Source organism: Mustela lutreola, chromosome 1 (assembly GCF_030435805.1).
Source record: "Mustela lutreola isolate mMusLut2 chromosome 1, mMusLut2.pri, whole genome shotgun sequence".
In the NCBI taxonomy this organism is placed as follows: Eukaryota; Metazoa; Chordata; class Mammalia; order Carnivora; family Mustelidae; genus Mustela; species Mustela lutreola.
The window spans coordinates 221,555,733-221,573,056 of NC_081290.1; the positions used below are offsets into that span (position 1 = coordinate 221,555,733).

Here is a 17,324-nt window from a genome sequence, read left to right on the forward strand (position 1 = left end):
AGTCTTATTTTGTGAAGAAAGTGCAAATATTATTTTCTGACCAGGCATTCCCCTAGAGTAAATTAACATTCTTTAATTCCCTTTAGATATCAGTGGTTTGAAAGCTCAACATTTTTTTTCTCACCTCTTTATTGACGAATTCCATCTTAAAATATTAAAAACAGGAATTTCTGCTCATTAATTTAGGAAGACTTGCTCTCCCCTCCTCTCTCAATCTACTTTATTCTGTTCACTGAATGGTCTTTCAACTAAAACGTGGTTTGAACAAACTTGTGTGAAGAAATAATGAATACCTTTAGCATGATGGCAATATTAGGGTAAGCTGAGGTCCTGCTGAGTTGCTCTTTGAAAACTAAGCAGGAGTTATCATTTATTTATTTGCTGGATTTCTGTGGCACTTTTTCTCCAAAGAGTACAGGGTGTGATGTGGAGAATTTTGCACAGAGGCTGTCGGAGAGTGACAAAAGGAAATTCAAGGAAAATCGCATTCATAGGAAGCGGGAGCATGTAGCAAAAGAAACAGCAAATGGCAAAACCAAATTGTAGGTGGCAGTTGCCCATGTTGAAGAAGGTAGAAGGATCTGGGTTGCCCCAAGGGTGCTGCTGTTAACTTTTTAGAACACAGAGTGCCCCTCTGAACACTACACCTGTCTGTTTGGTACTCACACGAAGACTCATAATCAGAATCATAGATTCATAGGGCAGGGGGGAGCCTTAAAAATCATCTGTCCAATTGTCTTCCTTTACAGTGAGGCAAATCAAGTTCAGAGAGAACAAAGAGATTAGAAACAAAGCCCTGGTTGGAATTCAAGTCATTTATCCATTCAACAAATATACATTGATTTCATCGTGCTAAACACTGTTTCGGGGGGGGGGGGTGCCTGGGTGGCTCAGTCGGTCAAGTATCTGCCTTCAGCTCCAGTCATGATCCCAGGGGCCTGGGATCAAGTCTCACCTTGGGTTCCTTGCTCAGCAGAGAGTCTGCTTCCCCTTTTCTCTCTCCCTCTACTTCTCCCCCTGCTGATACCCTCTCTATCTCTTTCATATAAATAAGTTAAAAAACTTTAAAAAAATAAATTAGAAAAATAAACACTGTTTTAGGCATCGGTGTTACCTTAGTGAGTAACTCAGGCATGGGTCTTGACTGCCGCTGTCCTATCCCACACTGCCTTGTTCTGCCTCCAGTTACCTACCAGGGCATCTGATATAAGAACCCTGCCTTAGCCATGGCTTTGCTCCCAAGGTTTCAGTTATCTGCAGTCAACCACTACTTGAAAGCAGATAATCCTCTTCTTGACTTATGGTGGGAAGTTTGGCAGTAGCCTCATGCTTCGTCACTCATCTCACTTCATCTCATATTACCACAAGAAATAGGGTGAAGACACTACAACTAGTTACGTTTGAGAAGTGATACTCACATTACTTTCATTACAATATATTGTTATAACTGTTCTTTATTACTAGTTATTGTTAATCTCTTATTGTGACTAATTTATAAATTAAACATCATCATAGGTATGTATAGGGAAAACATATGTATGTCATAGTAGTAGTTTATGTAGAGCTGGGCACTATTCATGGTTTCAGGCATCCACTGGGGATCTTGGAATGTGTTCCGATAGATAAGGGGGAGAACTATTGTATATCTTACAAAAGAGCTTGTGGCTGACTGAAGACTCAACCCTCTTTGAGAGTAAACCTCAAGTGACTTATATTGAGAGAAGGGAATTATTTTCCAGTATCTGTAAGTGTGTTGACATTCTCTGGACCATTGGTGCTCTTAGGACAGTTCCTTCAGGTCAGCTGGAAAACATTTACTGGATTGAGTCTCATCTGTATATCACTGGAAGGAAAGTTTTCCTTGTCAAGACGAGCAGTCTAATTTTTGTCCTCTAGCAAGATGGGTAAAAGCTTAACCGCTATTTCTCATCGGAGGGAATGTTTGTCCCTTAAAATTGACTTATCTTTAAAATGCCTCACGTAATAATCTAAGCCCTAATAAGATACTTGAAGTTGAAAGCACCTGGTGTAGAATCAAATGCGAAAATTCTTCAAAGGAGCATGGTTTAAGAGTTGCTGTAAATCTGTCGTCTCCAAAGTGATATTACAGTCCTTCATTTATCACTGGATATTACTGCAAGAAAACTCTAGGCTTAAAAAAAAAAAAAGAAGAAGATTGCCCCATTTTAGTTTAAAGGTGGATTTAAGCCCCTCTCCATCCCCCAGTCCCCATGTTGAAAACCTGTTCTTATAAAAGAGGCTTCTGTTGCATCAGAGGTAGAACTGCTGGGTTTGGAAAGGAAGGACCTTTACCCATGCATTTGGGAGTACACTTTTTTCAGGCTCACTGTGCCCTTTGTCCCCAGGCCAGTCCCCAGATAAATAAACTGTGGCTCTTGCAAGCTGTAGATAAGTCTGGTGATGATCAGAGATAAGACTTTCCTTGGACCAAAAGAAGTTGAGGAGGGGGCAAGGGAGGGATATTTCTGTTTCCAGCCAGCCAGCTTACCAGTGCAAATTCTTGGAGCTTCAGAGCAGGATTCAGGCTCCAGGGACACCTGTTTGTGCCCACAGGGCAGCTCCATGGTGGCCTTGCCTCTCCCTCCCCCCCAGCCCCCCTCACCGAGCCAGGCAGCTCCTGTATTGGCTGCTTTACCTGCGAGCCTGTATGTGGATCTGTCTTTTCGCGGCCACTGCCTCCAGCACGTACTGTCAAGACAGAGGGAAGCCAAGCGAGGAGTGCAAATGCCCCAGCCCAGAGCGGGAGGTGAGCCGCCTCCCGGAGGAGTTGACTGCGGCTTCCCTTCCTCCTGACACACATGGAGTTTGGTGACGGTGCCCGAAGAACCGCAGACGGATACTTCGCGGCTGGATGTGTGTGAGCTGGCTACTGAAGGCAGCACCCGCCTCACTCGGACCTCCTGCTGGCAGGATGTAAATATACCTGCAGACCGGCCAAACAGGACTGCCTTCCCCCCCCAACCCCCTCCTTCCTCCCACCCTCTCCCTCGGCTAACCAGCATGAGAGGAACTGAGAAAGCAACAGCCTGCAAGTGACAGCTCCAGCCGGATTCCGTTTGTCTCTGAGCCGAGGTGGGAAGTTGATTGTGCAGCAGCTTCATTGTGAATTCCTGCCATTGGCATCGCTATGTTTGCCTCTATCTGGTATGCCAAGAAGCTGGGTCGCAGGTTCGTGCACAATGCCAGGAAGGCAAAATCAGAAAAGGTATGGAATGAGCGGGGATGAAGATTACCTTTCCGATTTGCCAACTGCCTGCTCTGGGCTGCTAGTCTGAGGGCAGACGCAGTCTTCATTAGCTTGGGATGAGAACCTGCTTCTCACTGTGAATGTGGTCCATGCCACTCACGGGAGGGCTAACTCTTGGAGCTTTGCTACTTGGGAAGGGAGCAGTGGGGGTTAAGCAGGATCATCTGCTCATCAGAATATTAGGTGAAATCATCAACTGATAGACTGGCTCGGCAGAGACTTAATATTCCTTTAAATGTCATAGCGGGGAAGCAGTGGAGCTGCTGAAATATTTGCTTCTTCCAGGAGCTCTCTAGTAAACTTGTTGCTATCCTGCGTTATTTTTATTACTATCGTGTTTGGTTCTGAAGGGGGCATTATAAATCCTCGAGCCTTTCTCCAGTACTTGTGTCCTAGTGTGTGTCCTAGGAACACATATTTGGGACTCTCAGTAACACTGACCAGACTCCAGAGGGTGTTGGGATCTTTTCAGAACCACCGAACCATCATTTCAAAAGTGTTTATGATGAGTAAGAATTAATGTTTATCATTGGGGAGCCATGGACATTTAGAGAATGGCTTTTTATTTCTTTTATTCAGCATGACTAGTTTTTCCTCCTAGAGAACCTCTGTGTAGATTTCCCTCTTTAATTATCTTCCTCTAAGAAAATAAAATGGCCTGTAAGTCTTGAGATGCATTTCAAGCTTTCATCTCTAATTTGTCCCCTGCATTCAGAGGCACTGACCAAACTGCCACATTTAGGAAATTCTGTGTCCTATTTGATAGCTGTTGGGGAAACTTCCTTGGGAAACAAAATTTTGTGAAACTGAGATTTTTCCAGATTTCTCTGAGGCTCTTTGGTCCAGTCTCCTTCCTGCCTTAAATCTCCTGGTGAGATTGACCCAGAGATGGTTTTTCTGAACTATGGCATAGTCCTTCCTCACCGCTGCAAAGGTTCCTTCCCTTGGACTTGCTATTTGCTCCTTCAGAGTGGAAATATTGGTAACATGAAGAAGAATCTAGGGATAAACCTGAGATATGACTGTTTGTAGTATGAAAAGAGAAAACATTACTGGAGTTCTGACTTTAGGGTTGTAGCTTTTTCAACTGTCTAGATCTGAGGATTGTAGAATGATGACAGACTTGTTATTTAATGGCCCTTTTGGTGAGGGAAGAGGGCAAGGATGGGGTAGAATTGATCCCTTTCCTATTCTGTATATCTCAGGTGACAAGGTTGCAAGTAAAATTGTCATGTACCAGCAGCATATACATTGAGCAGTTGGGTTTGGGGGTTTGGGGGTTTGGGTTTTTTGTTTTTTTGTTTTTGGGGGTTTTTTTTGCTTCCCAAGTGATTTTTTAAGAAAAGAGACTTGTAAGTAGGTCTTTTATTGGAGCAAATGTTTTGAAAAAGTGCCTTCTTCTTATGAAAATTATAGGTTGTATGGATGAGAGGACTGTCAGGACCACAAATGGCTCTGAAAGCCACAGGGAGATAATGCCTTATGCCAAATTAGTATGCAAACAAAAGTTGAATCTCCCAGTGGCACTTAATACAGGCTTGGACCTAAACGTGGAGAGAAGCAGTCTGAAAATGCTTTGTATAGAACCTAAAAGGTTGGTAATCCAACAAAGTAACATGGGCTTCTGCTTCTTGAGAGTTGGGAGAAGCTAGTAAAGGGGCTTAATATCTGCCTCCCTTTCATTTCTGTGGTGTCTGATGCTTAGGACAGGTAAGAAGAAACCAAATGTAGAATTAATGGCTTTAAATTATTTATTTCTCTTACTCAGGGAGTGAGGAAATCAACATTGGAGAACTGAAGTTTTGCAGAATTATAAGGACCAAAGGAAAAATATTAGCTCAAATGCCCTTGTGCTAGCCAGGGGAACTAAGAGGAGTTAATTTTGAACACCAGGTGATGATAGCTAATATGAAAATAGCATCCTTTTTTTTTTTTTTTTTTTCATGGGTTTGTATTCACAGTGTTCCTAGAATAAATTAAAAGGTATGCTGCCTTGAACAATGAAGGCCCTCAGTTAATGCTTGGTATATGGAAATAGTTTATTTATTCTGTGTACCTAATTTTATTACATGCCTTATTTAAACTAACTATTGTGGATTAATATTTTGTCTAATGAGCTCAGCAATAAAGTTTAACTGGCAAGACAGTTAACAAATGATACTGCAAGCTGAATAAATTTGTGTAAAGTATTACTATAGCATCAGAGATCACATAATTGCAAACATGGAGGGGGATATAAAGTGCTACTGACTGTATGTTGTCATGCTTTATTATAAAATGGAGGAAGATGAATAAAATCAGATGATTATTGAGTTTTATCTGGAGAATGACTGGTATATTTAAATATGAAACAACTAGTACTAGAGTCATAGCATGTTTAGCATTGGGGGGTATAAATCTGTGTCATAGATAGTGAATGTGGTTTCATTTTAGTACTCTGTAAATTTTGGCTTTTTTTTTTTTTTTTTTTTTTTTTTTTTGCCATAGGTAGCATAGTTTTATTTTCTCCTACTCTAGTAAGACAACCTGAACCCATCATAGCCCATCAGTCCTATTTTAGCATTCAGGTGTGGTCTGGGAAGTGAATTCCTCAAGGCTGGGGTTAATTGAAAAGCTAATTGGGAATGTGCAAGTCTAAATGCCATCCCTAAACATGCAGTATGCCTTATTCATGGTTGCCTGGTCTACTGTTTTACCTCATTCAATGCCAACAGAATTAAATAGCAGCATGGAATGTAATGATAATAACAAGCCCAACAGTAGTATTAAAGATAGCCCTCACCCACGCACATTATACACCAGGTGCTTTTTGCCTGTCATCTTCACAGCAATCCTATAAGGTAGAAATCATTTTTCTTGAGTCCCAGAGAGACAAGTAGCTAGCCCAAGGTCACTAAGTTAGTAGTAAGTGTCCGTGCTGGGATTTGAGCCCAAGTTTACCCAAGCTATTCCAAAAATGACTCCTTGAGTCTACAGCACTCGCCTCCATCCACCTGTCATTCACCTGTCTTGCCTGAATGAGGTCAACCATTCCTTCTTACCTTGTCCCTCTCGTTTGATATAAAAATTCAAAAGTCATGAGGTTTACAGAATCAAAGTTACCGATCCTGTAACTCAGTCCCCTTATTTCTGATAAGACTATACCTAAGCTATCTTGAATAGACAATCATCTGTCCTTTTATTAAAGACTTTACACTCTTTGTCCTCTTTAGTTCGGTAAGTATAGCAAGCTATCATTCTGGCACCTACGATTCCTTTGAAATAGCTAGTAATTGTCATATCATCATAACCTAAACATTGGCATTTGTACTCATAGCTTATCCTAATGAAACCAAAGATGTCTTTCATCAGAAAGAACCTAAATGCTTGGCAATTGAAGATGCATCTTTTTTTAGAGTGAGTCAAAGATATTAGGTGATTCACATTGTTGTTTTTCCAAAAAGAAAACCAAAAGGTTCTTTGTTATTCTTTCATTAAAAAGACAGTCTGTGCATACCAATAAATTCTTTGAACAAAATTATTTTAAATGTGATAATATGAAATCAAAATGAACTGGCTAGAAAAGAACACCTCTGTTCTAGTAATTATTCTTTTTTTTTTTTTGACCCCATGCAATTAATTGAGATGTTAGTGTCTTACTTTTATGACTTTTGGTCACATTTTGACTAAAATTGCTTAATTTAGGCCATCTCTAGATTGTATTACTCTAAACGGGCAGCTGAAGAAGCTTTAAGATAAATCGAAATGCAATTTCTGTTGACATAATAATATGCAGAAGTAGAAAACACTTGAAATTGTGAACCTTCACTGCCCCATCAACATTGCTTCTCTCATTTGTTTTTGTTCTCATTTTTATATTTAACTATTTTTATTTTAAGTATACACCCTGAAAAGATGCATGATGCATTTGGGAAAGACTGGCCTCAATATCCATCATCTAATAGACACAACTGTGGATGAGCTTAGCAGTGATATATAACCTACAAGTGAAATGACTGAGCCCAAGTATCCTGACATTAGGCCATTTTTACCTTAAAGAATTCCATAAGAACCATCACACTGGTTCTACTCTCCTTTTCACCTAAACCAAACACATTTCTTCAACATAAACTAAAATGGAAAATAAACAAGTAATGCATTTGCTCACAGTATGGCCAACAAGAGACAATAAATCCTGGGTGACCCTGGCATAACATGAAAAGCATTGGGCTTAAGGTGAGGACCTGGAGGGAGGGATTTAAATCAGTCCTATTCTTGGCTATCCAGCCTTAAGCCAATCATCTGGGCTCTTCTAGGCCTCAGTTTTCTTATTTGTGGAATGGAAGTAACACCTGTGCTTCAGTAGAATGCCAGTGTCCCCAGGATCAACCCAAACGTCTTGCCATAGTCTGCAAGGCCAATCATGGTATGGCCTCTGCTTTCCCTTCTGCCACTATACCTTGCCCCTCTTCCAGGACACTCTAATTTCAGGATCCTGAACTACTTTCAAATCCATGAATGTCCCATGCTTTTTCTAGCTTCCAGGATTTTTCTTTTCCTATTTGGCTGATTTGCAGACCACAAGCTAGCCCTATGCCACACTAACTGCACACCAACTTTAAGTAACATTGCTATCATGAGGAAACCTTCCCTGGCCCCTGCAAGCCCAGGATGGGCCTTCCATTGGCTCCCACAGCTGCCTGTACTTTGGCTGTAATCGTCTTTCCTTCCCTGTATTCCTCATCAGAATGTGGATTCTCCAAATGAAGGACTGTTCCATCTTGTTCCCCTTATTTTAAGGCCTAACAGAATGCCTAGAATATGGCTATTTCTCATAATCTATTTCATTGACTCTAGGTTGTCCTCAGTTGCAATATGCTCCATTATTTCATGTATTATTAGGGGGAAAAAAAAGATTTTCAATGGAACTTTACCACATCATCAGTTGCAAGATGCATCTTGATTTCAGAGATGTTCAAATATAAAAAGAAAAGTTTATTTTTAGAATCAATGAAGTATGGCATAGCTGAAAGAAGGAATAATGAATGGGTTTATTTTGAGGATAAATGAGTTAATATAGATAAAGTGTTTAAGGTTACACTTGCTATCAAATCACTTTTATGTCTTTGCAAATCATAACAGTACTTGGCGTAGGGAAATTTAATAGATAATCCTAAAATATATCACACATCTTATTCTGTGCTGATGAGACTCAACTGGCATTATTTGTCCCATTCTGGATTTAGGAAAGTAAATGAAGAAAGGGAAAAAGGAAATGAAGGTTATGGAAGAAATAAATGAAAAGTAATCAAGCTGGGACCGTTTAGATTGCAGAAGAGAAAGCTTAGAGAGCCTCCTGGCTTCTAACTACATGTTTATATGTCTAAACAACAAGGAGAGTTAACTTACACTGAATTTTTTCGGTGAGCTGAGAATGGTGCTAATATGAAGATCTAGTGAGATAGTTACCATTATTATGTTTTTCGAGCAAAAACACATCACCAGGTAGCTGGGATTAGACACCATGTCTGACTCTAGACCTCAAGCTCTAAACCAGTAACTGTGCTCTGTATGTATGTGTGTGTGCGTGTGTGTGTGTGCATACAGTACATATAAAGTACTGTACATTATACAATACATGCTGTACATTGTACTGTATATATGGCATATGTTTACAGTGAGCTAGATATCAAGTTTATTTTTCCCTGTAAAAGATCAATATTAACACAAATTTAAGGCAAATTCAAAAATTTAGCTTAAGCTTAAGAAGCAACATCTTGATGTTGAAGACTCTCCAATCCTTAGTGAATGATAGCATCTTCCTACTTCTATTTTTGCCTCATGGCAGATTGAAGAGTAGCCTGACCCAGAGAGAGATGGACAGATTGTCCTCTCAGGTCCTTTTCTTAGAGCCTTCTGAGTCTTTGAGAGCTCATCGGTCGTGAGCATCAGCATGACTCAGCGCCCGTGTCTGCTGGCTGTGGTGACAGAGAGGACAGGTGTTAGTCCACACTGAATACAGCCCTGCAGTTCTCCCTCGTCACCTGGCAGGTGAATCAAGCAACACAATGGACAGCAGCACCTGTTCGGAAGTCCCAGCTCTGCTGCCCAGCCTGGAAGAACCCAAAGTGTAGCTGTTAGCAGGACAGGGAAGGAGACAGAGAGGAAGGACAGGATAAGAGATATGCCAAAATGAAGGAGAGGGAGGTGGGCCAGAGAGGAAGATAGCAGGTCACACAACCGCTGTAAAATTGTTACTAATAATGATAATGCCTTGCACAATGACATGGACTTTACATGTATCATCTCATTTAATCCTCACTACAACCTTCTATGGTAGTCTTATTTCAGCTCCCATCTCCCATGGAGAAACTGAGGTATGTAAGTGTTGCAGAATTTGTCCACAATCATAAATCGTGAAGCCGGCATTCAGGGCCAGAGCTAGCTGAATCCAGAACCTATATCACCCTAACTATCCATGTGCTCTTTAAACTTTTCTTGGGTTAGGTGAGCCACTGGTGAGAAGGAACAGACCAACACAGCAGCCATCTTCTCATCTACCCAAGCCTCATCTATGTTGAATAACTATGTGGCTAGAAATAAGACTGGATTTTTCACAGGAATCAGATATCCAGATAGTTTAATTTCAGTGCAGTTTATAGAACTTAAGTTGCAAGATGCCTTTTTTTTTTTTTTTTTTTTTTTGTCTTGTTTTGTTTTGGATCCTTTAAAATGTTATTCGTCAATCGGGTATCATTCAATGGTATTACATCGAATGGTGAAAATGGAAGGGGAGACTAGTTCAACCATGATGATTCTTGTAGAGATAAAATTGGTAATCGGATAAAAAACAAATCTTATTTACATATGTACTATGTTTTGGGGGTTAATAGAGAAACCATCTCGTTTTAAATAATGCTTTGTAGTATTCACTACTTCCATCTGAGGTAGTCTTGTTTCCCCAAATAAATTATTAAGTTGTTAATTAAATTATTAAACCATTGTAGACTCTGTCCTATTCTACCAGGGCACCTAGGACATCGTAGACCCTGATAAATCCTGGCTGAAAGATTGAATTGAATCAAGGACTCTGAGCTATATGGGGATAAAGAGTGGATTAGGAGTCAATAGGCCTGTGTGTCATCTACTCTGTCCCAAGCACCTGTCCTTCGCTGGCTGAGTCTCTCAATCTCTCTGGGTTCTTCATCTGCAGTCAGATTCCTTTCAATTTTAACATTCTGTGCTTCTAATTATGATTTGCTGTAAGTCTGCTGAGTCCTTCAAGGAGAGGATTTGGTCTTATTTGTCTTTGTGCTTCTGGCACCTAGAACAATGCCTAGCATGAAGAAAACTTAAGAAAATCTATGTCAAATGAATATACAAAACAGATCTGGAAAATCTTTAAGTATCAGTAAGAAGAATATAGTGGAAAATCTACCTGGTTTCAAAGTGGGAGCAAGATAAGAGACACTTCTTTATTGCCTTTTTTATTTTTATTTTTTTTTTAAGAAAATGGGAATATGACACATTGGATAGCTCTGGGGTAGGAGGCTCTGGTTCTTTTTCCTTCCCACTCTCCATGCCACTAACACTGAAGTGAAACAAACAGTAACCAGCAGAATACCAGAGTTCTTTTCAACTACCAACAATGATATGTCAAACTGTAAAATTTTCCAGCTGCTTTTTCCTATCTGCTAGAAGATTGTAGGCTTATATTTGAGTGTGATATGTTTGTTTCTTATACCTTCTCAATCTGAAAAGTCCAGTTATGTAGAGAATTCCCCACCCCATTTGCTTTGGACTGAATGGTGTCTCCCACCCCAAATTCATACATTGAAGCCCGAGCCCCCAAAGTGATTATATTTTGAAATGTGGAGGTAAGGATTTGGGGAGATAATTAAGATTAAATGAGATGCCAGTAGGGAGGTCCTGATCTGATAGGATTGGTGGACTTGTAAGAAGAGAATGATTTCTCTCTTCCTCTCTCTCTAGGTCTCTTTCTCTCTTTCTTTCTCTGTCTCCTCCCCTCTTACTCTGTCTTCCTTTCTACCCCTCATTTCTTCCCTTTCACACCTACTTGTTATTCTAGGCCACTCTGATTTACAAACAGAAACGATTTGCTTTCTATACCATCCACTCCACTGTTCCTCAACACTGACTCTGAGAGAAAGTTTGTACTACGAGGGGGGCATCCAATTTTTCACCATCGTTTACAGCAAAGCATGATAAACAGGTCTGAGGCAGAAGTCAGTGACGTTGGTGTTCACTTTCATAGCGGTATCAAACTATGATACTATTTAACATGAGAAATTTTGGTGACTCTCTAGCACAGGAAGAGTGGAAACTAATGTGCTGAGCATAAGGAAAAATTATGTTGGATGTGGGGGACTTGGAAGGGGGTTGCTGTTTGAGAAGGTATAAGAGAATAAGAAAAATACTTTTCTTTCTTTTTCTCTGAACACCATTCTGGCCTAGGACTTATATTCTTTTAAGTTCCTTGGATAATTCCTTTGTCACCTTTACTGACCTCTTTTCTTTATACATTTTGTGAATGCTCTTGTTGACACACCCAAGAACAATAGTATGACAGTGGAAGATAACAGCTTTGAGTTCAAATTTGACTCAACACCTTTACAGGTTGGGTGACCGTAAGCAAATAACTCCATCTCTTAAATTACTAATATTCTTACATATTTAAAAAAGTGGTAGCCATCCTTGCCTGGGTTTTTGATTCAATTAAAAACTACATTTAGGGTCAGCTGGGTGGCTCAGTGGCTTAAGTCTCGCCTTCGGCTCAGGTCTTGATCTCAGAGTCCTGGGATCCAGTCCCGCATCAGGCTTTCTGCTCAGTGGGAAGCCTGTTTCCCTCGCTTTGCCTGTCTCTCGCCTACTTGTGATCTCTCTCTCTGTCAAATAAATACATATATAAATACATAAAATCTTAAAAAAAAAAAAAAACTAATGTAAAGCACCTGGTCTGTTGTAAAACACTTAATATTTCCTTCCTTCCTCTCTCTTTCCCTCTCTCATTTCCTTCGGTCCATTCATTTTCATCCTCTACATCATTCCGGAAGGGATGCAAAGCAGCTTTTGATAACTTTTTCATTAGTGACACCTCTTACTCTACTACTCCCTTGGGCTTCAGAACAGACTTGCCTTCCCATCCTAGTTTTATAGAGTGAGGAGATGTATAATTATGTCCCTGCTGCTGGTTAGAGGAGAAAAATTACTGAGGAGAACATCTTACATGAAAATTATCAGTACACTGACTATGGGGGACTTCTTGGTTTTGACTTCCTTTTTAATAAATAAGTCCTAGGCCATTTTTATAAAATACCCACCCCCCCAACCCTGCTCTGTCTCCCACCTTCCCCATGCCTCTCCTGTCTCAACACACACCATGCAATTTTCGAGAGAGTGATTCTGTGTGTTTGATGACTGTCACTCAAAGCACATTACTCCCTTTTTTTTTTTTTTTGAAGACTTTCATTTATTTATTCAACAGAGATCACAAGTAGGCAGAGAGGCAGGCAGAGAGAGAGAGAAGAGGAAGCAGTTCCCCGCTGAGCAGAGAGCCCGATGCAGAGCTGGATCCCAGGACCCTGGGATCATGACCTGAGCCGGAGGCAGAGGCTTAACCCACTGAGCCACCCAGGCGCCCCAAGGCACATTACTTATTTGAAGTGAAGTGCTGTGTGCTGAATGACTCAAGATGCTCATCTCCCAGCTGATGAATGCATCACATCACCTTTGTAGCTTTATTTCAGGTCTTGGAAAAAAGGGAGAGGGCAAGCTCCATATATTGAATTAATGAACACTTATTGCGAGTCATTACTATGACCAGTCACTATTCTAAGGTTTAACGTGTCCTACCTCAGCTAAGGCTCACAATAATCCTATGTGCTAAGTACTGTTCTATCCTCATTTTTATAGAGGAGGAACAGAAAAGTCAATTCATGTGCCCAGAGATGCACAATTAGCATTAGTTTTAGAGGAAGGATTTGAGCCCATGCCACCTAGATCCGAACCCACATTCTTAACTACAGGGCTGCGTTATTGCCCGTGTCTTCCAAGTGAGCAAACTGAGCCCCCAGGAAATGTGAGATTGGGAAGTTTCTTGCCCAGTGTGGGTGACAGCCAAGCTTTTGGGATTTGAACTCCGATCTTCCAAATACCAGGTCATCCCTTCTTTTGGCCAGGGCGTTACTGTTCCACCCACCATTGAGACGGATGGCCCCACATCTATTTCCTATGATCTCTCAAGGAACTTTAAGCACTACCCTTTTAGTCGGAAATAAACAGCAGCTGGTAGATTCCATCCGTTTCACCAAAAGTATTATCGGTTTGTATTCCTGTTATTAGATGGTGGTATTAATAACGTATGATGATATTTTCAGTAAATAATCGTTCCGAATTCACTGTGACTTCTGAGCCCTGGTTCCATTAAAAAAAAAAAAAAAAAAGTTATCCAACAGGATGGCATTTGGAAAACAATTCCACACCAGTGGTTGCATTAATTGCTACTTTGAGTGTTCCTGCTGTGAAATGAATGGAGCCACTTTGGATCTATTTCTTAGAAATAACTATCTTTATTACCTCTGCTCTAGGATGCACAGTTTTGAGATTTTTGGAGGCAAATATCTTCACTAATCTGTTTCTATTTTCCGTTTTCATTCCGTAAGTAATACTTTTCATTGTTATCACCATTTTTAATGTTCTCAGATTGAATTTATGGAGGGCATGGGATTGTTATAGGACGTTTTTGCCTCTTGCTCTCTCAGCATATAACATTCAGTTAACTCCCCAAGTGTAACATTTTGAATATCATGTTTAATTCAAATATGATCCATTATTTTATTAAAGTTTTTCTCCCCTTGCAGAGCTCTAGAATTTGCAAAAGCTTTATGGAAATGGCTTATGCGATACACAAATAAGAATTTCTTTTAGTATTAGTCATTTCTCCAGTATTTTAAGAAAAACTGGAGGAAATGTAATATCACAAAATGGTGCTTATTTGCAGTTATGAACTCTACTATGCCTTTTCGAAAACAAATTTAAATACATTTCCAATTCATTTATGCTTTCATCTCCTCGTTTCTTATAATTCACCTGTGTAGTTGTCCTGACAGATTCAAAAACATATTTTTTCCAACGTTTCCAGGTTGACCCCCAGATGGCCATAGGAAGATAAAATGCTAGAAAATAAATGAGTTCACTATGGCCTCTTAAGTCGATTAAGAATTTAACAAATACTTATTTGCCCTTTGTATGGAACAAGGACTTATTTACACAGTATTGCTACCTCTACTACTGTGTGGGGATTTATAAAGGATAGAGAATGATCAAGCCTCAGTCCCAATGTTGAGGAAGTTCAGGAATAGATTAGGGAGAAAAGAACATACACAATTAAAGCAAACTCTTAGATGTGCTTTCCAGTATAAATAACTTTTGTTTCTGTTGCCTTGCCAGACCCTCTGCTTTTTCGCTGAATCTTATCATTCTAGAGCTGTGGGATCATGCCTGATTGCAAACCACCTGGCTTACCTCTCATACTCAAAGCCTCACTCTCCAAGTTTAGAATAAAACACACCTGGTCTGACTATGCTCTTAGGTAGCACACGTGGATAGGCATAGTATTCTTGGAAAGAAAAAAGAATGCCTTAAATTAAAGTAGCCTTTCTTATTTTTAATACTTCTCTTAAGATATATCAAGACAAAAGAGTGGGGGATTTCAGAACACTATTTCTGAATCCAGTGTTCCTGGGTTCAAATCCCAGCACCACTTCTAACTAACTGTGGGACTTTGAGCAAATTACTGAAACTTTCTGGGTGCTTCAGTTTCCTCATCTAGAAAATGAGAACAACATACCTCTCTTGTAGTGTTGTTATGAGGACAGAATGAGGAGATATTTGTGATGGAACAGGCATTATCTAAGTGCTTTTCACTAAGTAGTGTGGCGCATGTCATTTAAAAGAAAAAGAGATTTGGGGGTGAGTCTGGTTGTGTGGAACCTCTCAAATGAGTGGCCAGTTCTCCCATCTCATACTCTGATCATGATCTTGACTTATAATAGGACTGCTCTGAATTGCTTCATAATCATGTGCTCTACAATGTTGGCAGGAATGGGCATGCAAATCTCTGCCCCCATACAGCAACCCCGAGCTTTAGTGAAGGTGCTTTTAGAAAGTGGCTGTGAGCTACAACCCTGACTTGAAGCCACTGGCCTCGCCACAGATGCTGGGACTACTGCCACGTGGTTGTTGAGTCATTAATTTGAAAAGCATCTACCCAAGAGTGTCTGCCTTGATATCTACCCAAGAGAACATCCTCGGAGGAGGTAGGGCAAGGGCCTCTAATTAGTATAATGAACTTCTGTCTTCCCAAAGTACCAGCTCTGCTTTTGGAAAAGAATCAATATTCATCATCACTATTTGTTGCTCAGTGATACAGAGACTTCCATGTGTTTCTGTGCTCTTAGGGCCTGTTCAGTGCATGTGAGAACATTCAAATACCAGAAGATGGCTAACTTTTGCATTTTTAATTAACATTCTGTGTTCTAGAATGCATATTACCTCTTTTCCGTGTCATACCTATTTATAATTAATACAGTTTAACCACTGCTTGAGCAAATAGCTTAAATAAAACTATTTCCTTTTCTTTAAGGAAAATAGCCATTAACTTTGAGTAACTGGTAGAAAAAAAATCTCAACAATCCATAAGTGTATACATTTGGTAGGTGCCTTACAATATGCTGGGGAGCTGGGGTGTGGTGGTGAATGCGGCCTGTTCAGTACTCAAGGGATATATTGTGTGGTGGATGAGGGAGACACTAATAAAACCTGAAGGTAGTCCAGCTGTGATAAAATAAAAATAATGTAAAATATGCCATTTTAATCACTTTTCTTTTAAGTTTACAAAGAGTGGCATTGAGTACATTTACAGTATTACACAACTATCACCACTATCCGTTTCCAGAATTTTTTTCATCCTGAACAGAAACCTTATACCAATCTGAATATGGTCTTAGTGTAAAAACGTTCAGATTTCCCCCATCTGACCTTCCTAAAAAATCTACTGATTAAATTACAATAGTTTCATTTATCTGTTAAAGCTATTCTTTTTTTTAAAAAAAAGATTTTATTTATTTATTTGACAAAGAGAGAAATCACAAGTAGGCAGAGCAGCAGGCAGAGAGAAGGGGGGAAGCAGGCTCCCCACTGAGCAGAGAGCCTGGTGCAGGGCTCGATCCCAGGACCCCGAGACCACGACCCAAGCCAAGAGCAGAGGGTTAACCCACTAAACCACCCAGGTGCCCCTGTTACAGCCATTCTAAGAGTGTTTTGGAAATACTTACAAATACCTGAACTTCCATTATTTCTTTGGGAAGATTTTAAAATGTCCCGAGTAATGATGTTAAACATTTTGCTCAAGTAATGCAATTTAATTTTGGCTGCGTACATTTAGCTTTACTAAGATTAGTAATTAAATATTTAATTGTGTAGTAAATTAGCAGTGGCACATGATCATTGGAAAGTAGGTACTCCATTTACTGCAGCATAAATGTTTTACAAGGTATTGTAATGTAACTAGTAAATTAATAATGACAATTTGGGTTTCAGCTAATTAAAATCTTCCTTAGCATTTATTAATTTGAGGATCTAAAGGAAAACAACTTTGACAGTGATGATAGCTTTTAGATGGTTTAGCTGCACTTACCAAAGATAAAATTGGGAAAATAGAATATATGTAACCAGTTGTTAAGATAAAAAGTCACTTTCCAACCATCTCCCTTATGAAATGATATTGACAAATCTAAACAAGGATTCAAGATTCAACGAAGAGAGAGACCTTTTCATCAACTTCATACCCATATCCAGTCAAAACATTTTTAATGAGAGCTGACACAATTACATAGTGAACCCTCGGTCACAAGTGCCCAGAGCTGAGCTAGATCTGTTGAAATAGCATCATATAATACAAAGAATTCAGTTCACAATCTTAGATTATTACGGCTGGAAGCTATTACATTAATATGTAATAATAATAATAGATAATAGATAACAAAGTCCTTTTGTA

At 39.8% G+C, this 17,324-nt stretch overlaps 1 protein-coding gene across 9 annotated transcripts in view; it reads left to right on the forward strand.

Moving 5' to 3' along the window:
- DLG2 (discs large MAGUK scaffold protein 2) overlaps nucleotides 1-17,324 on the forward strand; it is a 1,588,988-nt gene that overhangs the window by 689,330 nt on the left and 882,334 nt on the right. Inside the window, exon 1 of one of the 9 annotated variants that reach the window (XM_059187641.1) lies at nucleotides 2,735-3,226. The exons of 7 other annotated variants lie outside the window; for them this stretch is intronic. In XM_059187641.1, the coding sequence (XP_059043624.1) occupies nucleotides 3,149-3,226 (78 nt within the window). In that variant the 5' untranslated portion in view covers nucleotides 2,735-3,148. Of the gene's footprint in view, nucleotides 1-2,734; nucleotides 3,227-17,324 lie in introns of those variants that run through there. One more of the 9 variants, XM_059187643.1, reaches the window with a different exon arrangement.